The following is a 23,643-nucleotide window of genomic DNA, read 5'->3' on the forward strand; positions in this document are numbered from 1 at the left end:
CTACTGCTCTTCAAAAGATACGGTTATAAAAGTGAAAAAGACAAGCCAAAGCCTGGAAGAAAATATATGCAAAACATTTATCTGACAAAAAACATATCTGGAATACAGAAAGAACTCTTACAACTAAATAAGATTTCAAAAATCCAAAAATTTTTAATGGGCAAAAGATCTGACATTTCATCAAGAAGATACATTAATGGAAAATAAACACACAAAAAAAGATGCTCAGCATCTCTAGTTATTAAGAAAATGCAAATTAAAACAATGATAAATTTAAAAAGAGTGACCATACCAAGTGTGTTAATTGTGTGAAGCAACTAGAACTCTCATACATGGCTGCTGTAAAATATAGAGTCAACTTTGGGAAACAATTTCCAAATTCTGGGAAATTTCTTTAATGTCTTAGAAGAAGTTAAAATTTTTTTTAAATTTAACATAGGAAAGAATATTAATATTATTATTATAAACAACAATAAGTTATTTTTGGGGGCGCCTGGGTGGCTCAGTCATTAAGCGTCTGCCTTCAGCTCAGGCCATGATCTCAGGGTCCTGGGATCGAGCCCCGCATCGGGCTCCCTGCTCCGCGGGAGGCCTGCTTCTCCCTCTCCCACTCCCCCTGCTTGTGTTCCCTCTCTCGCTGTGTCTCTGTCAAATAAATAAATAAAAAATCTTAAAAAAAACAAAACAAAACAATAAGTTATTTTCTCTTCCCTTAATTTTTCTTACCAATGTTTTGTAGTCTTCACTATACAAATAGTTTTATAAAAAGTTAAACATAATCCTACCTTATAAATTAGCCATTCTACTCCTATTTACACGAAAGAAATAAATGCATATACCTATATAAACTTTTACATATATTTTTATAAGCAGCTTTATTTATAATAGCCAAAACCCAGAAACAACTCAAACAACTTTAAACTATGTCCACAAATTCTTTAACACTCCTCCCTTCAAAAGTGGAGTCTGATGCTTCTTACCTTGAGAATAAGCTGGTTATAGTGCCTTACTTCTAACACATGGTAATATGGAGGAAGTGAAAATGTGTGACTTCTAAGACTAAGTCATGAAAAGTATTGCAGTTTTCTCTTTGCCCTTGCTCTTGGATAGCTTGTTTAGGGAGTAGCTACATTGTATGTAGTAAGGACACTCAAGCAGCCCAGGGAGGAGGCTCCTTGGGAGGAACTGAGGCCTACCTGGATCCAACAGCCATGTACACGGCCCTATCTTGGAATTGGATCCTCCAGCCCCAGTAAAGCTTTCAACTGACTGTGGCCCAGCCAACACCTTAACAGCAATCTCATAGAAGACTGAGCCAGAACAACCCAGCTATGTCTCTTTAAAAATTCCTGGCCCAGAAACCATGATAATAAATGTTTATTGTTTTAAGCCACTCTATTTTGGGGTAATCCACTATACAGCAATAGATAACTAAGACATCCATCAACAGGTGAATGGATAAATTATGGCATATCCATACAGTGTAATAGTATTAAGCAATAAAAAATGAATTACTGATAAGCACAACACTATTGAGTCTCAAAATAATTACACTGATTCTGTTTACATGTAAGTATAGAAAATTCAAATTAATCAATAATGATAGAAAGCAGATCAGTGAATGACTAGAAATGAGGCAGCAGCAAACAATTATAAAGTGGCATAGGAAAACTTTTGGGGTGTGACTCTTACTATGTTCACTCAGGTGACAGTTTACATGGAGGTTTACATATCTCAACATTTCCAAAATTGTACACTTTAATATGCTGGCTATATTATTCCTCAGTAATGCTGTTTAAAAAAATCAATATATTCCAGAGGAAAAAAACACAATGTTTTCCTGTGTAGCATTGTCATTGTTTTAAAACTATAAAAACATTACTGTCTACATCCTCCAAGATACAGCATTACCTAAACTAAATTTTATATACATTTGAATGGATAAGAAGTATTTTAGGAAACTGCCAATTATCTAGGCAACATATTTTCAACACCTCCATTACAGTGAAAAGTATGTTGTTAATGCAAAAGTAACTGAGTAAAGAACTGTCTGTCTCCTACCTGCCAACTGCATGCCACCCGGACAACCTACCAGCTAACTACTGCTGTTTCCTGTGCGAACTGCTCCAGAGTTACCTCAGTTAGTCCCATTTCTCAAATCACTAATCTATACTCGGCCTGAGGCAGAATTCACAGCATTCCTTTTCATATGCTAAAAGTAAAAAGCTCTATAAGCCTTGAAAGAATCAGAGGGTGAAATAAAAGTAGCCTTGTCAATGTTCCTGGAAGCCAGGTACCAAATGAACTTTGTAAGACTCTTTCCTAAGTTTTTGTCCTTTATCTGATTTCCCCATTTTCCTTGTGTTGTGTTCTACCATCTTCACTAATTGGGGATTCTGATCCAGATCTTATCCAAAGTGCTCAGTGATCACCCAAAAACTTCACTTAGGTTTTAGACCAAAAAAATTGTCTTATCCTCAGAATTGAGTACACCTCGGGTCTTGTCTTTTGTTTCTACACCACAAAACCTGGAATGGTATAATAAAGCCACAATGAGACACTGCGGGGGGTGAGGGAAGCTACCACACAAAAGCTAAGGTTCAATTCCATTTCTGGACATTAACAGTACTATTCTTAGCGACATATATATATATATAACAAATAACCAACAATGTATCATTTGACCTATCTGCTAATTATAAAAGGATCTAACTTGAGTGCATAGATAATATATAGCTGTTTAAAACTGGGTGGCTCAGTCAGTTAAGCGGCAGACTCTTGATTTCAGCTCAGATCATGATCTCAGGATTGTGGGATTGAGCCCCATGTTGGGCTCCACACTCAGTGGGGAGTCTGCTCGAGGATTCTCTCTCTCCCCCTCCCTCTGGCCTCCCCACTCACCCTCTGTCACTCTCTCTCTAAAATCAATCAATCAATCAATCTTTAAAACCAATGGCTTCCACTCAGGTTTATTTCCCATTCATGTCTGGACCTGGTTAAAGCAACACTATCTCACCTGCTTTCAGGAAAGGATGAAAGCTGAGATGCACTTTACACATGGCAAAGAGTACTCTAGGAAGGTTAGAAGAAGACAGGTTACACATCCATAGTTGGCACTGAAAGTTTCCAGTTCTTACCATTTAGGTCCCATTGGTTCAAAGTATAAATTTTGTAAGGTCTTCGTCTTCCATTTAAATTTTATTCAACCACCACAGCACTCTCTTCTATAATTCTACAGGACAAAATCATCCCTGTGCTTTCCAAAATCTACAGAAGAATACAGGGCTATGGCTGTGGACTCACTGAATCTTTTTTGGTTTAAGATTTATTTTATTTATTTATTTGAGAGAAAAAGTGTGAGGCAGCAGAGGGGAGGGACAGAAGGAGAGGGAGAGAGTCTCAGGTAGACTCCTCGCTCAATGTGGAGCCCGACCCCTGGCTCGATCCTATGACCCTGAGCCAAAGTCAAGAGTCAGATGCTTAACTGACTGGGCCACCCAGGCGCCCCTGGACTCACTGAATCTTTTCATTAATCTCACTAGACCTGTAAATAGGCCAATAATAAATCAAGTGGTCTCTTCTTTGCTATCATCAGGAACAGGTCCCAATATTCAAATGATTGTTTATCATTTGTTCCTCTTTTTCTACATTCTCTGCTTGTCCTAGCCTATCCAGTTCTCTAAATTCTTCTTTCTCCCTTCATTCCTCTACAGCAGTGATTCTTCGCTAGCTTATCATGGGGAAAGCTAACAGAAAATACCAAGGTCCAAACTTGTTGAAGAAAGATAGAATCCCTGGGGCCGTGGGTGGCTCAGTCCATTGAGCATTCAACTCTTGATTTCAGCTCAGGTCATGATCTCAGATAGGGAAATCGAGCCCCACCTCCAGCTCCATGCCTAACACTGTCTGTTTAAGATTCTCTCCCTCTCCCTCTGCCCTCCCTCCCCACCCTCCACCCCCGCTCACACATGCAAACATGCTCTCTCTCTCTCTCTCAAAAAAAAAGAAAAAAGAATACTTCTGTATTTTTATTAAGTTTGCTAAGTGATTCCATTACTTAAAGATTGAAACAAACTGCTCTAACTCAGGGGTTCTTAAATTGGTTGCACATTAGAATAACCTGGGGAACTTTTAAATACCCTTATAATCAGAAACACTGGTGAGACTCAGGAATCAGTATATTTAAAGTTCCCCAGGTGTAAACCAGCATTATGCGTATCACCTGGTTGCTTGTTAGAAAAGAAGAATTTCCAAAACCACTCCAGACTTACAGAATCAGTCTGCATTTACCAAGATTTCCAAGTAGTTTGTTTGGGAGAAGCAATGCACTATTTCAAACTAGGCTGCACACTGAAATGACCTGGGTACCTTTGAAAATTACTGATGCCTGGTTCCTACTTCCAGAGATTTTGATTTTAGCTAGTCTGGGTTACAGCTTTGGTTCATCCACTACCACTCCACTGAGAAAAATTCATCAAGGTAACTAGTCTTTAAATCACTTTCACTAAAGCAGAAAAAAGGTCTCTCTTCAGTGGGTGTCATGACAGAGTCCCTGGAAGTGGACAAAAATAAAGGAGTCCTTTAGAGCAGAGCACAGCACATTTTTTCTGTAAAAGACTAGACAGTATTTTAGGCTTGTGGGTCATGTGGTCTTTGTCACAACTACTCTCTTTGTAGTAGCCATAGACAATACAGAAACGAATGTGTTCCAGTGAAACTTTATATGCAAAAGGGGGGTGATGGGCTAGCTCTGACCTTCAAACCAAAGTCTGCCAACCCCTGCTCTAGAACAGCGGTTCTCAAACTTTATAGTACCTCAGAATTGCCTAGAAGGCTTGTTCAAACACAGATGGCTGGCTCCCAGCCTCAGAATGCCGATTCAGTAGATCTGGGTGAATTCTGAGAAGTTCTAACAAGTCCCCAGGTGATGCTGATGCTGTCAGTCCATGACTCACAATTTGAGAATCACTGATTTAAAGTAGTGGTTTTCAAACTTTACTACATGTCAGAATCACCTAGAGAAATTTTTAAAATTCTGATGCTATACTCCAGATGACATAAATCAAAATCCCTGGGGATGGGGACAAATTTTCTACTGTAAAGGTTCCAAACACTTGGGTCAATGGCACACATTACTGGTGTGCTGAAAGATACAGCAGACTGTATCTACAGATGGCCACCAATAATTCCTCTCATCCCTCCATGTGCATGGTACTCTCCCACCAAAAGGTAGAGTTTATTTCCCTTTACACTGAATTTGGGATAGCCCTGTGTCTTGCTTTGACCGAAAGAATGTAGCAGAAATGATTCTGTGTGATTTCCAGGCCTAAGCCTGAAGAAAAGCTAGCTATCACATTAAGAAGTCTGATTACCCTGCTGGAGAGAGACCACATTATAAGAGAAAAGCCCTCGAGAATGAAAGACTCCAAAGGGCAGGAAGAGCCTGGCCAATCCCAGCCATGCTAGCCACCCCAGGTAAGGCACCAGACATGCTGGATCCTCCAGCCACACACAAACCACTCAGCCAACACCAACTGACGTAGAGACAAGCTGCCCCCCTCCAAGCCCTATTGTTTTAAGTCACTAAATTTTGGGGTGGTTGTTAAACAGCCAGACATAAATGTCAACAGTCTTACATAAGATATTAGTGTTTATAAGGGTTTTTGCAGGGTGTTGTTTTTTTAAGAGAGGGAGAGGGAGAGAGAGAATCTTAAGCAGGCTCTGTGCTCAGCCCAGAGCCCAACACCAGGCTCAGTCTCACAACTGTGAGATCATGACCTAAACTGAAATCAAGAGTCAGACGCTTAACCGACTGAGCCACCCAGGTACCCCAGTGTTTATGTTTTTATAGTGATTTAAGAAGTTGTAAACTAAAAAAAAATAATAAAATAAAATAAAAAAATAAAAGAAGTTGTAAACTATTTGGTACAACCATTCAGAAATTACCAACTGCTAAAATTATATTTTTGCTAAAATTTTATTTTAATATTATTTGTCTGACTTGCTCTGTAAAGTATTTAAATGCAATAATTATTACTTTAACAAAATTATGTAACTTTCCCCCTGGTGTTACCATTTGAATCATCCAAAACTATTTTAGTTATAATTTCTTTGTCATCACTTCTTGGCTTTTTACCCACTGTTAAATATTTCATCTTTCTTTGGCTCTTATTTTCACAAATTTTTGCTATTAATGTGCTTTTATTTTTCACATTTCTCCTACTTATAAGGTATGTATGATTGTTTCCTTAGCAACATCATTTGTTATGAGGTACTTCTATTAGAATACAATCGATTTGGGGTGGAGGAGAACACAGGCAGCAACCTCTTCGACCTCAGCCACAGCAACTTCTTCCTAGAAACATCGCCAAAGGCAAGGGAAGCAAGGGCAAAAATGAACTATTGGGACTTCATCAAAATACAAAGCTTTTGCACAGCAAAGGAAACAGTCAACAAAACCAAAAGACATGGGGCGCCTGGGTGGCTCAGTTGGTTAAGCGACTGCCTTCGGCTCAGGTCATGATCCTGGAGTCCCTGGATCGAGTCCCGCATCGGGCTCCCTGCTCAGCAGGGAGTCTGCTTCTCCCTCTGACCCTACCCCCTCTCATGTGCTTGCTTTCTCTCATTCTCTCTCTCTAATAAATAAATAAAATCTTTAAAAAAAAAACAACAACAACAACAAAAGACAACCGACAGAATGGGAGAAGATATTTGCAAATGACATATCAGATAAAGGGCTAGTATCCAAAATCTATAAAGAACTTATCAAACTCAACACCCAAAGAACAAATAATCCAATCATGAAATGGGCAGAAGACATGAACAGACATTTCTCCAAAGAAGACATCCAAATGGCCAACAGACACATGAAAAAGTGCTCAACATTGCTTGGCATCAGGGAAATCCAAATCAAAACCTCAATGAGATACCACCTCACACCAGTCAGAATGCCTAAAATTAACAAGTCAGGAAATGACAGATGTTGGCGAGGATGCGGAGAAAGGGGAACCCTCCTACGCTGTTGGTGGGAATGCAAGCTGATGTAGCCACTCTGGAAAACAGTATGGAGGTTCTCAAAAAGTTGAAAATAGAGCTACCCTATGACCCAGCAATCGCACTACTGGGTATTTACCCCAAAGATACAAATGTAGTAATCCGAAGGGGTATGTGCACCCCAATGTTTATAGCAGCACTGTCCACAACAGCCAAACTATGGAAAGAGCCAAGATGTCCATCAACAGATGAATGGATAAAGAAGATGCAGTGTGTGTGTGTGTGTGTGTGTGTGTACACCCCCCTCCAAGCCCTATTGTTTTAAGTCACTAAATTTTGGGGTGATTGTTAAACAGCCAGACATAAATGTCAACAGTCTTACATAAGATATTAGTGTTTATAAGGGTTTTTGCGGGGTGTTCTTTTTTTTAAGAGAGGGAGAGAGAGAATCACACACAATGGAATATTTTTTTTTAAAGATTTTTATTTATTTGAGAGAGAGAGAATGAGAGACAGAGAGCATGAGAGGGAGGAGGGTCAGAGGGAGAAGCAGACTCCCTGCCGAGCAGGGAGCCCGATGCAGGACTTGATCCTGGGACTCCAGGATCATGACCTGAGCCGAAGGCAGTCACTTAACCAACTGAGCCACCCAGGCACCCCACACAATGGAATATTATGCAGCCATCAAAAAACACGAAATCTTGCCATTTGCAATGACGTGGATGGAACTAGAGGGTATTATGCTAAGTGAAATAAGTCAATCAGAGAAAGACCAGAATCATATGATCTCACTGATATGAGGAATTCTTAATCTCAGGAAACAAACTGAGGGTTGCAGGAGTGGTGGGGTTGGGAGGGATGGGGTGGCGGGGTGATAGACATTGGGGCAGGTATGTGCTATGGTGAGCGCTATGAATTGTGTAAGACTGATGAATCACAGACCTGTACCTCTGAAACAAATAATACATTATATGTTAAAAAAAAAAAATAGTAGGAACGGAAAAATGAAGGGGGGCAAATCGGAGGGGGAGATGAACCATGAGCGACTATGGACTCTGAGAAACAAACTGAGGGTTTTAGAGGGGAGGGGGTTGGGGGGATGGGTTAGCCTGGTGATGTGTATTAAGGAGGGCACGTATTGAATGGAGCACTGGGTGTTATATGCAAACAATGAATCATGGAAAACTACATCAAAAAAAAAAAGAATACAATTATTTTTTTGACTATTACTTCTTGATATTTATTATTGGCTTTTGATGTTAATTAGCCAAACTCTGACTCTTGATGAAATTTCATTGTTTTATTTTTAATTATTAAAAAACATTTCTGGGGCACCTGGGTGGCTCAGTTGGTTAAGCGACTGCCTTCGGCTCAGGTCATGATCCCAGGGTCCTGGGATCGAGTCCCACATCGGGCTCCCGGCTCGGCAGGAAGCCTGCTTCTCCCTCTCCCACTCCCCCTGCTTGTGTTCCTGCTCTCGCTGTCTCTGTCTCTGTCAAATAAATAAATAAAATCTTTAAAAAAAAAAAAAAAACATTTCTGAAGATGAATGCACATAATCTGTTGTGATGAGCACTGAGTGCTACATGTAAGTGATGAATCACTAAATTCCACTCCTGAAACTAATATAACACTATATGTTAACTAACTGGAATTTAAATAAAAACTTGAAATAAACAAATGCACATAATCATTTAAATGGGATTGTAGGCATTTGCAGATTTTAAAACACTTTGAAAATTTGATTTTCTGATCATACATGAGAGTAACATTTATTGCATTAACTAAATTAGTATTTCCTATTTTATTAAATGTTCATTATATTATCTTTCAACAATTTATTTTAACATTTTAAGAATGCAGAAAAATATATGCACACATATCAATTTCTGAAACTTAAAGACATATACTGTTTCATTTTCATAGTTAGATTTTTTACTGATTGTTGTTTTCCCGCCATAATGGACAAATTTTTCAATAAATAGTGCTGAACAGTGATTACATTCAGAATACAAACACAATGGTCCAAATTCTCTTCTTTGACCTATCTTTTTTATCAAAGTTATTAAATGAATCGATGGTAGAAGCAAACCATACAGGACTTCAACACAAAACATCCATTTCATACAGAAAGATTTGTACTCCAAACTTCTGCAAACCCAAAAAAAGAAACAAAGTTCTTTTATGAGATTAGTCACAACAATTTCAGATTAAGAAACTAGTTACAGGGGCGCCTGGGTGGCTCAGTTGGTTAAGTGTCTGCCTTCGGCTCAGGTCATGATCCCAGGGTCCTGGGATCGAGCCCCGCATCGGGCTCCCTGCTTGGCAAGAAGCCTGCTTCTCCCTCCCTCTCCCACTGCCCCTGCTTGTGTTCCCTCTCTCGCTGTGTCTCTCTCTGTCAAATAAATAAATAAAATCTTAAAAAGAAACTAGTTACAAAGAAAAAAAAAAGAAGCTAGTTACAAGACTACCCAATTAGGAGCTAGAGCCAGAAAGCCTCATACAATTGCAAAATTGCACAATATGTTAGCTTGCAAGGACAATGTCAAAACTTCATAATTTCCAAACAGGCAAAGGAAATAAAAAAGGTACCACATATAAGTAACAGAACAGATGCATTTGACAGCATGCCAAATAAACACAATAACAATCACTAACCCAGAAGAAAACTTTATCAAAAGTGTTTATTGCTGAGTGATGATTCTACATGTTAAGAACTGTGCTCAAGTTAACAGCAACGGTTGAAACTTCTGAATAGAAGATTATCTTGCAAAGCCATTGATTGTTTTTGCAAAGTACCAAAACAAACCCCTAGGGATGAAATACTCAAAATGCTCGAAGAAAAATTTAAAACCAAAAAGGTTATATTATGGAGACATTCTAATGTTGCCTGCCGATAGTGCTGTCATAATGACAGCAAGATGTAAATTTGTGCTAAAAACTCATTTGGAAAATTCTGAAGATCTAGTAACACATTATTTCACAAAGGATCTCTCATAAAGTACAAGTTTGAATGTAGACATAAATTCCAAATTAAATGTTATCAAAAAAATGTATGAATCTAAACAAAGTATTCAAAACCTTTGGTTCATCCATTTTTAGCTTTTAGGTAAAGAAAGGATATGAGACTATCACTCTCTGCTGTTTCAAACAAAATGTACTGGCTGTCAAAAGGAAGAACTGTGCCTAAGTTGGTAAGTTGAAAGTAGAATTCAAAAGTTTAGGAGGAATAAATCTCAACTTACAGGTGTGGTTAATGCTAGTTATTGACATTAAAATATGGCTTAAGCAGCATTCTGCAATCTGATGAACTTATTTCAAGCAATCCTTAATATTTCTGACAATTAACATACACTAACAAACTGTGTGGATTCAGAGTGTTGGAAAGGAGAGGCTGAGAATGAATCACTAAGGAGTCAATGCTATAATCTATATCCACAAAGAGAATTATTAAAAGTTAATTAAGGGTTAAAGGAAGAAAAAAGTAGGTAGACCAACTTCTGTGTATACCTGCAAAAAAGGTTCATCATTACTTTATTCAAAATCTATTCAGTTTATCCAGGAAAATTTAAGCATCACACATGTCAATGAAAGAAAAAAAAGAGAGCACTTCAACTTAATGAATGACTGCTCCTTTAAAGCACAACTTAAAGAGACAGAATTACCTAAATTCTAATTACATAGGATAAAGAAGGTCCTATCAATCAGGAAGAAAGGGCAATAAATCAACTCCTGTCAATCAGTAGCAAAGGGCAATAAATACTCACCTGCCTTTCACCAATATGCCTACTTATGCAGGCAACATTCTCATCAATGACAATGACCAAGAATTTGAAAAATCAGCTCTCGCTCAAATAAATAAATAAAATCTTTAAAATATCTATCTATACATTAAATATTTAGAAGTGTTATACATTCAATATGTAATATGTTCCCTAATACTATGTGTCTTATTTTAACATAATTCTATTAAAAAGAAAATTTTTTTAAAAGATTTTGTTTAGGGGCGCCTGGGTGGCTCAGTCGTTAAGCGTCTGCCTTCGGCTCAGGTCATGATCCCAAGGATTGAGCCCCGCGTCGGGCTCCCTGCTCTGCGGGAAGCCTGCTTCTCCCTCCCCCACTCTCCCTGCTTGTGTTCCTGCTCTCGCCATCTCTCTCTCTGTCAAATAAATAAATAAAATCTTTGAAAAAAATAAAAAATAAAAGATTTTGTTTATTTGACACAGAGAGACACAGCGAGAGAGGGAACACAAGCAGGGGGAGCGGGAGAGGGAGAAGCAGGCTTCCCGCCGAGGAGGGAGCCCGATGCAGGGCTCGATCCCAGAACCCAGGGATCATGACCTGAGCCGAAGGCAGGTGCCTAATGACTGAGCCACCCAGGTGCCCCTAAAAAGTTTTTATTTATTAAATATTTATTAATTACTTTAACATAATTCCATTTTTAAAATCTAAACGTTTTTCACCAACACCCGATAGGACATGACACTTTCATAAAACCATCTACTGAGTGAATGAGTAGACAGCTACAATACGGAAACTCAAACTTACAAAAAAACAAAGCAAAAAGGGTTACACATTTTATAGAATTTATGCATCAATTCAACCTTAAAGCTTAATTCAGCGAAGATAATAATCAAATAAATATTCCAAGTTCCTTACACAAACAGCAAGTTAGAATCCAAGAGAGTCATCAGTGAAGTTATAGAAATCTCTGTGTTCCATAAAAACAAGTCAGTATTCAAGCCAACTCCAATACGTAGTAGAATGTAGCACACATGACCTGCTCTGGAAGAGTCATGAGTTGGCATCTTTTTTTTTTTTTTAAGATTTTATTTATTTATTTGAGAGAGAGAATGAGAGAGAGTGCGCACAAGAGGGGGGAGTGGGAAAGGGAGAAGCAGGCTTCCCACTGAGCGGGGAGCCCGATGTGGGACTTGATCCCGGGAATCCAGGATCATGACCTGAGCCGAAGGCAGTCGCTTAACCAACTGAGCCACCCAGGCACCCATGAGTTGGCATCTTATAAAGACATGAGTTAAAGAGCAACCCTAGGAAATTATCATACTGTAAGGACTACGGAACAGTAATATCCATTTTTACAGAAGAAATAAACCACAAAAGAATCCAAATAATTTTTTTAAATGACCAGAGACAATCTAATCCCAATCTATGTTTAATCTTCCTTGGCTAAAAACCCAAATGGCCCTATTATTTCAAACATTTATTTAAACCCATAAAGTTATTCATAAATGACATCTGTCGAATATCCAGCTTTTTATCCTGACACAAATTGATACCCCAAAACCTAAGTGTTACAAAGTCTGCTATAGACTGTGAGCAGACTCCAGTGTTTACACATTTTAGAAAGCAGTTTGTCCTATAAAGTAGTTATATCCTATAAAGCCTCCTTCACCCTATAATGCTATATAATTAAAATTCATTATAGAGAATGCTACTAAAATAAAGCATTTTATGCAGCTAGCCTTTTCCCACATTTTAACAAATGGCTCTGAGATCATAATTAAATCTTATAATAAATAATGCTTTGTAACCTTAGAATGTTTATAACTAAAAGTCATCTAGTAAAGCCCATTCACTTTACAGAGGAGGAGCATAAAGCTCAGAAAAATTAAATGACCTCCCCAGGATAAGAATTATGCAAGTACTAGGAATATATTATAGTAAACGAGATGTGTCATCCCTGTGTATATTCTAGTCAAAGTGAAATATGCAGTATTATGATGGAGGAAGAATCTTTGCGTCATATATAAGAACTCTGAATCAAGTACACACAAGTCACTCCTCCTAGGAAAAATTGAAAGTACTTGTTAACAAGAAACAAAAAGGCCAGGTAAAGCAGACAGCATAGCAACTATAAAAGGAAAAGTTATTAAAATAAACCAAGGTCTTAGAATTTCATACTTGTATCTATTAGTAAGAAAGTTTCTGAGATGCTCTAAAAAATATGCAAATAAAATTAGAAAGGCACTGGACATCTGAGTGTAGTTTCAAAGAGTTTTCTATTTATACATATGTAGTACATATACAAACACACACAAGCTCACCAACCTACAGCCTTAAGACCTCTGAGCAGACAGGCCGACAAAGAGTAATCTCCTGTTGGTTTGCAAATTATTTTTTTTAAGATTTTATTTATTGGGGCGCCTGGGTGGCTCAGTCAGTTAAGCATCTGCCTTCAGCTGGGGTCACGATCCCAGGGTCCTGGGATCGAGCTCCACACTGGGCTCCCTGCTCGGCGGGAGGCCTGCTTCTCCCTCTCCCGCTCCCCCTGCTTGTGTTCCCTCTCTCGCTGTCTGTCAAATAAACAAAATCTTTAAAAAAAAAAAAAAGATTTTATTTATTTATTTGAGAGAGAGAGAGAAAGCATAAGCAGGGGGAGGGGCAGAGGGAGAGGGAGAAGCAGACTCCCCACTCAGCAGGGAACCCAACGCAGAGCTTGATCCCAGGACCCTGAGATCAGGACCTGAGCTGAAGGCAGACACTTAACCAACTACCCAGGTGCCCTATTTTGCAAATTATTTTTAAAGCAACATAAATTTTACAGTCAAAACAGAGATCCTGAAGTTTTTCAAGTGCCAGAAACAATAAAAGAAAATTTTTAAACATTGCTTTAAATTATCTACCTAGTGTGTGCTGTCACGGATTTAAAAGATTTTTATTCATTTAATAACTATAAAAAAAAAAAAAACACTTAAGAGTTTTAATAACTTCATAATGCCGGTCTCCTTAACTCTGCCATGAGTAACTACTTTCTACCAAGAATCTTCTAGGTGGTAGTAGCAGAGATTAATACAACAAAGTGCCTGCAATCATGGAACTTAGAACAGACAATAAATTAAGTACATATATACATTTAAGAACCAGACCCACATATCTGTACATCATCTGTGTGTGTGTGCATGGCACACTCACATGTGTGTGTGGGTGTGTGTATGTGTATAAAAAGCAGAGTAAAATGACATAAAGTGACCATAGGGTGGTCAAGGAAGGTTTCTCTGAGAGGTTGTAACCTAAATAAAGTGAAGGAGATCCATAGGAAGAGAAGGAATATTTTAAGGAAAACAGCCATACATAGATATGAAGGAAGAATATTCTGCACAGAATAGATAGCAAGTGCAAAAGCCCTAAGATGAGAACTACTTTGGTATGTTAAAGAAAAACAGAGTCCAAGTAGCTACAGCCAAGTAGAGAGTAGAGATGAGATCAGGGAGTTATCAGAGGGCTTGGTAGACCATGGTTATAACGGATTTTACTCTGAGTGTGATGGGAAGCTAGAACAGTAGAATGCTGTTAACTAATTTATATTTTTACAGTTCTTCCTGACCGGGTGCCTGGGTGGCTCAGTCAATTAAGCATCCGACCCTTTTTTTGGGGGGAGTGGATCTCTGGCCTTTTATTATTTTTATTATGTTATGTTAGTCACCATACAGTATACATCATTAGTTTTTGATGTACTGTCCCATGATTATTTGCGTATAACACCCAATGCTCATTACAACACATGTCCTCCTTAATACCCATCACCAGGCCATCCCATCCCCCTACTCTCTCCCCTCTGAAACCCTCAGATTGTTTCTTGGAGTCCAGAGTCTCTCATGGTTCATCTCCCCCTCTGATTTCCCCCCCTTCAGTTTTCCCTTACTTCCCCTAATGGCCTCCATGCTATTCCTTCTGTTCCACATATGAGTGGAACCATATGATAATTCTTCCTCTGCTTGACTTATTTCACTTAGCATAATCCCCTCCAGATCCATCCATGTCAATGCAAATGGTGGGTATTCATCCTTTGTGATGGCTGAGTAATATTCCATTGTATATATGAACCTCGTCTTTGGGGAAAGTTTTCAATTAGCAATAATCGCGCCTCGGAAAAACCTCATTGGCTACAATACTGCCACTGCGCAAAGCTAAGAATCCGACTCTTGATTTTGGCTGAGGTCATGATCTCAGGGTCATGAGATCAAGCCCCACATCGGGCTCCATGCTAAATGTGGAGCCTGCTTACTTTCCCTCTCCTTCTGTCCCCCATCCCACTCACTGGCACGCTCTCTCTCTCAAAAATTAAATTAAAATTAAGTTCTTCCTGGCTTCTGTATACAGAACTCATTGTAGAAGGGCAAGAAAAGAAGCAGAAACACAAGTTGGGAGGCCATGATATAATCCTAAACAAGAAGTGGTAGTAGTTTAGATGTGGAGGTGACAGAGAAACTACTATTAGATGGATTTGGGGTATATTTTGCTAATATATTGGATATGGAGAATATGGAAAAAAGGAAAGTCATATAAGAAGTTTTAAGGATAAAAATCATTAAATTGCACAATAATTGGCCTGCCAAAAATATTTTTTTCCTCAGTGCAATTGGTTTTTATTATTAAAGCCAAGATTGGAAAATGGTTATCCCCCCCACCTTGCCGTGACCCTCCCACCTACCTCCAGATTCATCCTGTTATATCCTGTGAAGGTGAAAACTAGATTTCTCTGGAAAAGACTCAGAAATGCTCATGCCCACCAAAAATATTTTCAAATTATAGCCTTTATGGTTGCTGCGCTGGTTAATTGTTGGTTTTCACCACTACATCACCCTTCCATGGGCTCCTCCTCTATACTGCCAGGTACTAGAAATCTGCAAAACATATTTCCTAGGCCTCCTTGCATACAAAGAGGTTAGATTCTGCCAATGGAAGCCAATGTTAGATTAAGAGGCAAGACATAGAGGAAGCCACTGTTTTTTCCTGCTTCTGTTCTGACACAGATATCAGTAAGCAACTGTGAGCCACACCAACTTTGAGCAGCACTGGCGACCAATCTGGGCAGTTTCCAGGGGACTACAGGCTCCTTGACTCTTGAGGCAGCCACAAGAAGGCAAGCTCCTGGCTTCCCGGCCAGGTAACAATGGCCCTATTCTCAAAAGTGCAGGACTTAGGGGCTCTGGGAAACACCACTTTCACTTTTGTTTCTCCAGCCCCAGGGGCAATAGCTACTTCCCACATTTACTAATCTCTAGGTGGCATCACCTTAACTTTTTTTTATTCCTCCAGACCTTCTAACATTTTTGTAACCAATTCACTGTATTAAAGTCTTTCTATCAGAAATATCCTAAGTGGTTTGTTTTGCTGAATGTATGCCAACTGATAAAACTGATATGAAGAAAGGAATATCACTCTCCAGAGTCTACTTTCACATACTGTGTTCCTCATAACACCCTTACATATAGGCATGGCAAATTCTATTATTCCTTTATATGAAACAATAAACTGAAAAATGAAAGTGATTATTAAAATACTTTGAAGTAAGATTTCTTGAGAAGAAAGCTTCCAATACACATTTAAACAATTTATTTACCAAGTGTTTATCTTAACCATAACTTTTCACATATAAAACTTTAACAAAGAGCAAGGTATTCTTATGTAAAGCAATAATATAAGATTTACACTGATTTTTTTTAAAAGATTTTATTTATTTATTTGAGAGAGAGAGAGAGAGAGAGAGCATGATCAGGGGGATGGGCAGAAGGAGAGGGAGAAGGAGAGGGAGAAGCAGACTCAGCTGGGGGCTGAGCATCCCAGGATGCTGAGATCATGACCTGAGCTGAAGGCAGACGCTTAACCAACTGAGCCACGCAGGCACCCCAAGACTTACACTGATTTAAAGAAAATAACAGAAACAAGACTATTACAAAAGATATCATGGAGAAAACATTTAACCTGTTATGTTAATTTCAAATCAATAGCTTTTATCCCCCCAAAATTAATTCTCACTATATTACATTTTTTTAAGAAGTTTAAATACAAGCAATCACCTGATTTAAAAAGAAATCAAACATACTATATTCTGGCATCTAAATCTGCCAGAAGGCAAAAAGAGAATAAGAGGTCATCAAAAAAACAAATTGGTCAAAATATCAGAGCTAAAACCGTAAAGCTCTTAGAAGAAAATGAAGGAATAAATCTTCATGATCTGGGATTTGGCGACGGATTTTTGGATATGACCCCAAAAGCAGAAGCAACAGAAGAAAAAATAAATTGAATATCATCAAAATTAACTTTTGTGCATCAAAGAACATTGTCAAGAAAGTGAAAAGACAACTTACAGAATGGGAGAAAATATTTATATATCACTTATCTGATAAGAGTTTAATATCCAAAATATACAAAGAATTCAATTTTTAAAATTCCAATTTAACAATGGTCAAAGGAGTTGAATGGGCAACAATGGTAATGATGACAGAAGATACAATATCATGTGCCAATAAACACATGAAAACATGCTCAACTGCATTAAGCATTAGAGAAATGCAAATCCAAACCACAGTGACACTACTTCACACCTCCTAGGATAGTTATGATAAAAAATGGAAAATAATAAATGTTGACAAGGATGTGAAAAACTGGAACATTCATATGTTGCTGGTGGGAATGTAAAATGGTACAGGTTCTGTGAAAAACAGTTTAGTGGTTCCTCAAGAAGGAAGTAGTATAGAAGTACCATATGAACCAGTGGTTTCACACCTGGATATACACTCAAAAGAACTGAAATCAGGAACTGAAGCAGATACTTGTACATGCTAATTTTTGTACAGATAAAATTTGAAGTACAATTAAAATAAATATTATCAGATAACTTTATCCTTAATTTATTGACCAAAAAAGAAAATCAAATATACTAAGAACCAAAAATTAGCAGAATTTAAAGAATGTAAGTGCTGATATTCTTGTTATAAACAGCTGCTAATAAATTTTGAAACACCAAATAATTATATGACAGTCATATATTTTAAGCTTTTAAAAATATTAAAAGCATATAACACAAAAATTAACTCAAAATAGATTAAAGACTTGAATGGAAGACCAGAACTCATAAAACTCCTAGAAGAAAACACAGGCAGTAAGCTCCTTGACATGTCTTGGCAATGATTTTTTTGGATTTGACACCAAAACAAAGGTAACAAAAGCAAAAATAAACAAGTGGGACTACATCAAACTAAAAAGTTTCTGCACTACAAAGGAAACCAACAACAAAGTGAAAAAGCAACTTACCGGATGGCAGAAAATATTTGCAAATCATATATCTGATAAGGGGTTAATATTAAAATTTAAAAAACCTCATACAACTCAATAGCAGAGGGTCTGAATAGATTGTTTCCAAAGAAAACATGCAGATGGTTGATACATGAAAAGATGTTCTACATCACTAATCATCAGGGAAATGTAAATCAAAATGCAATGAGACACCACCTCATCCCTGTTAGAATGACTATTATCAAAAGGACAAGGAAAAACAAAACAAAACAAAACAAAACAGGGCGCCTGGGTGGCTCAGTCATTAAGTGTCTGCCTTCGGCTCAAGTGGTGATCCCAGGGTCCTGGGATTGAGCCCCATATTGGGCTCCCTGCTCAGCGGGGAGTCTGCTTCTCCCTCTCCCTCTGCTGCTCCCCCTGCTTGTGCTCTCTCTATCAAATAAATAAATACAATCTTCAAAAAAAAACAAAAAACAAAAAACAAAGACAAGAAATAACAAACGTTGATGAGATTACAGAGAAAAGGGAACCCTTGTGCACTATTGGTGGCAATGCAAATTGGTACAGCCACTATGAAAACAGTATGGAAGTTCCTCAAAGAAATAAAATTAGAACTACCATATGATCCAGCAATTCCACTTCTGGGTATTATGGGAAGAAACTGAAAACACTAACTTGAAAAGATATCTGCACTCCCATGTTCACAGCAGCATTATTTACAATAGCCAAGACATGGAAACAACCTAAATGTCCATCATTGGATGAATGGATAAAGAAGATATAGATATAGATATATATATACAGATACACATACAATGCAATAATACTCGGCCATAAAAATTAATGAACTCCTGCCATTTGCAACAAAATGGATGGACCTTACAGGCATTATGCTAAGTGAAATAAGCCAGAGAGATAAAGATAAATACTGTATGACTGCACTCAGACGTAAAATTTTTAAAACAACAACAACAAAAAAACAAGCTTAAGGATATGGAGAACAGACAGGTCTGGTGGCTGCCTGAGGCAGGGGTGGGGGTGATGGGGGTCAAAAGGTGTAAATTTCTAGTTATAAAGTGACTACGTTGTGGGAACCGATCGTACAGCATGATGACTATAGTTAATAATACCGTACTGCAGGGGTGCCTGGGTGGCTTAGTCAGTTAAGCAGCCGACTCTTGATTTCAGCTCAGGTCATGATCTCACGTCTGGCTCTGAGCTCAGTGCTGAGTCTGCCTATGCCTCTCCCTCTGCTCCTCCCCCACCCTCAAATAAATAAATAAATAAATAAAATCTTCTAAAAAATAATAATACCGTACTGCATATTTGAAAGTAGGTAGGAGAGTGGGTCTTGAAAGTTCTCATCACAAGAAAAAAAATTTGTAACTATATGTGGTGATACATGTTAAGTGAAATTTACTGTGGTAATCATTTTGCAATATAGGCAAATATAGAATCGTTACATGGAATCACTATACACATGAAACTCATGTCAATTATACCTCAATAAAAATTGTTTTTAAAAGAAGTATATAACTTACAAGCTACAACACTTTCAGTAAACTTTTACAGAATTTATAAAGGAATTTCCTGACATTCTAAAAGTAGTATATATCCCTCATTCTTGAAGGATAAAAGCCCTTAAATCTTTTGGTTTTTTCTTATTCTGATTTTAGGTTTTATTGCATTGGTTATAATCATAAAAATAAATGTTCTTAGCAAAGGAAAACAGAAAAAAAACAGCATCTTTTGCCCTCATGAATAACTAGAATAAAAGTCTTCAAATCTTAAATGCACATATAAATAGCTCAAGGAATACAGCAGTCTTTAATCCTGGCAACTGATTAGACAAAGGGGATATATTTGTGTATCTTAAAAGAAGTAACTAAATTTAGAATAATGGCTTTTACTTCTTCATTCTTAAAATAATTCCTTAAAAACTCACAAAGGCACAACTTAAAAAAATAACTTTTATGGGTATATACTTCATTGATATTAAGTTCACTATATTAGAATGAGAAATAAAATGTCTCTCTCTCTCATACATACACACACACACACTCACATACACACATTTTAGATCCACCAACTAAAAAGTTGGCAAATCAAAGTTACTGAATTACAACTTAAGTAATTTTATAAAATACCACCATTCAAGGAAAGTACTAAATATTTACATGGTCATACTAATACCTACTTACTGACACTTACTGTGTGAAAATTTATCATTTCTTGAAGACTGTCAGAAAACTTGGTCAAACTTGTCTATGAGAAAGAAACCGAAAGAAAAACCAAGTCATTTAAGAGCCACGAAAATAGGTCACAAAAATGTTACTTCTGCATTTCTGACAGAAACATCTAGTTACACTGTAAACAGTAACATTTACTTCCAAGGATGATTTCATGGCATTGTGTCAGGGGCATGCTCTGCAAAGAGGACCAGTGTACATGTGGTAGGATAGTCAAAGAATTAGTACTGTCACATCAATAGGAGTAGGCTAACAAATAAGAATGGCACATATAAACCTAAAGGTAAAATAGAGTGTATCAAGACTGTGCCCATTTAGACATCCATGAACCAAATCATCATCAAAGCACACCCATTACCTAACCAGGTATTATTCCTCATGGAAGAAATATCGTAATACCACTTGGTACAGCAAGTGGTGTAAGTTAACCCAGCACAGCTAGCTGACAAGAATTTTCCTATGCAACCCCACACATAGAGTTAGATACTATTCTTAAGATTTAAATGCTCTCTGCTTGCCCTATAAGCTCCTACTAGCAAGCATAGTCCTCCTCTCCCTACTCAGGTCCTCGTGCAGATGATTCAGCTCACCTAGCAGAAGTAAACTTCTATTCACAATGCAAATCAACCATCAACTTCTAACTAAGAAAACAAGATTATACAACACCAGTAGGTGATAGCTTTTCTACTCCTAATTTTAAGGACCACTATAACTACTAATATGGTAAATGGATGCATAGTTCTTTAATATTTTGTTGAATTTATCATATTAACTAATTTTAATAATACTAACCTCAACTACAGCATCATTACTAGAATACTGTGCCAGGTCTCGAATTCCATTCATGAACTGTTTATTTGCAACACAAAAGGCCTTTCCGGTATCAATCATCACAATACAAAGTTTCACAAGCTGAAAAAGAAAAACATTACATCAGGTGGAAAATAATTTTACCAATAGCTAACATGAGTTAGCCTAGTTAAAATAAATTATGGTTCATCAATAAAGCCAAAATGGACTAACTGAAATTATTCTTTTTAACTCTGACTTACAAAGTAAATTCATAGGAGAGTTGACCCTTTAGGACCCACAGGCTGTACGGTAACAACAACAAATAATTTTATCAAGTCAAATTCAATCCAATAACTCCATAAAAATTTATTAAGCACCTCTTAGAAGGAAGAACAGGAAGTTCAGGTAGAACAACCAGTATGCTAAAAAAAAATACTAAAAAAAAAAAAAAACCCAAAACCTGTGGTATGTTGGAGGAAAGAGGAGTAAACTGGTATGTTGGGTTAGTCATGAGAGGCATTTCAGTGTCAATCTATGAACACAAACATCTGAATTGATTAATCAACCATAGTTCGCCAATGCCTACGATTTTAGGCATTGTGCTAGTCTTAAAATCTAGACTTTGTTTCATCTTTCTTTCTCTATGATTCTTTTCCTCCCCCCCTTTCTTTTTTCTGTTCCATATTTTTCTCCTTTCATTCAAACACAGAACATTTTCTTTAAAAAATTAAATCTTGGGTGAATACAGGTATTTTAAAAAAGTGGATAAAGGAAGGATGCTGAGAGGGTAATGGTGGGGGCACCAAGAAGAGGGTAAAGAGCAAAAAAAAGAACTTTAGAAAACATCTAAAGGATCTCAGGAGTATAATTTAAAACTGTTACCCTAGGGCCTAGAAGAACAGAAATGAAAAACATAATGTCAGCTCTCAGAAGCTAATTCTAACCAGTAGACAAGCAGATAAATTCTGTACAGCACAAACACAACTGCTATGCATGACAAAACCACACATGATCAACAAAAGAAGAACATCTAACCAGGACTATGGGCCTCAGGGAAGGATTCCTGGTAAAGAACACTTAAGGAAAGCCCTGAAGACCAACAAAAATTAGCCAATCAAACAAGAGTAATGGGAAGATACTACTCTAGGAAGAGTCCAGAACCTACCTGGGCAGGGCAAACCAGAGGCACTAAGTAGCTTAGTGCAGTGTGAAAATGTGGGGCATTAAAGGTGTGATGTTGAAAATGTATGCAAGGGCCAGATCAGGACAAGCCTTTGTGTGCAATGCTAAGATGTTCACATTTTGAATGAAAGGAAACAGGAAACAAGTGAAGACACTAATTGGTGAGTTCACCAGAGTTCCATCTTAGAATGATGACCTAAAAGGAGCAAAAGGAAAGACAGGGAAATAGAAAGAATAAAGATAAAGGGATTAGACCAAATACCATGACAGGCTGAATTAAGGCAGTAAGCAGGGAGAGAAATGGAGAGACAAATTCAAGAATTACAGTCGAGTACCCTTATGTAGTTCAGTTATGTAGACTGTGTCCCACCGAGGGAAAAAAATAGGAGCTGAAATCCAGCCTGAGCTCTGCTTGCCATGGACTGTATCTGCTAATTCACACAAAGACACATTAAACTGGCCAGCAAGAGACTTGTTTTCACTGTGTTAGGCCTGTGAGGTGGCCCTGAACTAGATGGGCCTCTGATATAAGCCAAGTGGAAAGCTGATCAAACACGTGAAAACAGATGTTTCAAACTCAAAAAAGAGGCCTGTGCTGTAGATACAGAGAGAGGAGTCATCAGCATATATATAGTTATCAGTGCTGCAGTGCTACAACCTAGACAGAAAGCAGGGGACAGAGCATGCAGAGTGAAAAACTCACAGAGGAAACGAAAGAGGAAGAGGAAAAGTAGGAGGAAAAGCAACAGAATAATTTCACCAAAGTAAAAAAAGAACAAAGTATCAAAAGATGGATGATGAACAGCTTGAAAATCCATAAAGTCAAATTTTAAAAAGACTTTAAAAATGTCTATTGAGCTTGGTGACAAAGTCACCAGCATCCTTGGCAAGAATAATTGTAAGAGAAACTGACTGGGGGGCTGTTAGTCAGATTACAGTGAGTTATGAACTGTAGATGAAGGAAGACATGATGATAGATCAATATTTCCCAATATATATTCTACAGAATATCCTACAGGAACATCCTATACCAAAATAAGGATCCTGTGACAAAATAAATCTGGCCAACTCTGGGTTTAAAGAGATAAATGGATTTCTTTATTGCTGAACTTTTTTTTTTTTTTTTAAGATTTTATTTATTTATTTGAGACAGAGAGAATGAGAGACAGAGAACATGAGAGGGAGGAGGGTCAGAGGGAGAAGCAGACTCCCTGCCGAGCAGGGAGCCCGATGCGGGACTCAATCCCGGGACTCCAGGATCATGACCTGAGCCGAAGGCAGTTGCTTAACCAACTGAGCCACCCAGGCGCCCTTTATTGCTGAACTTTAAAGAGCTTTTGAGGGGCGCCTGGGTGGCTCAGTTGGTTGGGCGACTGCCTTCGGCTCA

The 23,643-nt window shown here is 37.9% G+C and overlaps 1 protein-coding gene and 1 pseudogene across 3 annotated transcripts in view; both read right to left on the bottom strand.

Annotated features, from left to right (window-relative positions):
• Positions 1 to 23,643, bottom strand: part of ACAP2 (ArfGAP with coiled-coil, ankyrin repeat and PH domains 2) — a 127,771-nt gene that overhangs the window by 65,702 nt on the left and 38,426 nt on the right. For 2 of the 3 annotated variants that reach the window (XM_034999860.1, XM_034999858.1), the window contains exons 3-4: positions 21,075 to 21,194; positions 20,245 to 20,298 (exon numbers count right to left, since the gene is read on the bottom strand). The exons of the other annotated variant lie outside the window; for it this stretch is intronic. In XM_034999860.1, the coding sequence (XP_034855751.1) occupies positions 20,245 to 20,298; positions 21,075 to 21,194 (174 nt within the window). The remainder of the gene's footprint in view (positions 1 to 20,244; positions 20,299 to 21,074; positions 21,195 to 23,643) is intronic. 3 annotated transcript variants of the gene reach the window in all.
• LOC118007240 lies at positions 14,798 to 14,923 on the bottom strand (annotated as a pseudogene).

Source organism: Mirounga leonina, unplaced genomic scaffold (genome assembly GCF_011800145.1).
Source record: "Mirounga leonina isolate KUSES-001 unplaced genomic scaffold, KU_Mleo_1.0 Mir_115, whole genome shotgun sequence".
In the NCBI taxonomy this organism is placed as follows: domain Eukaryota; kingdom Metazoa; phylum Chordata; class Mammalia; order Carnivora; family Phocidae; genus Mirounga; species Mirounga leonina.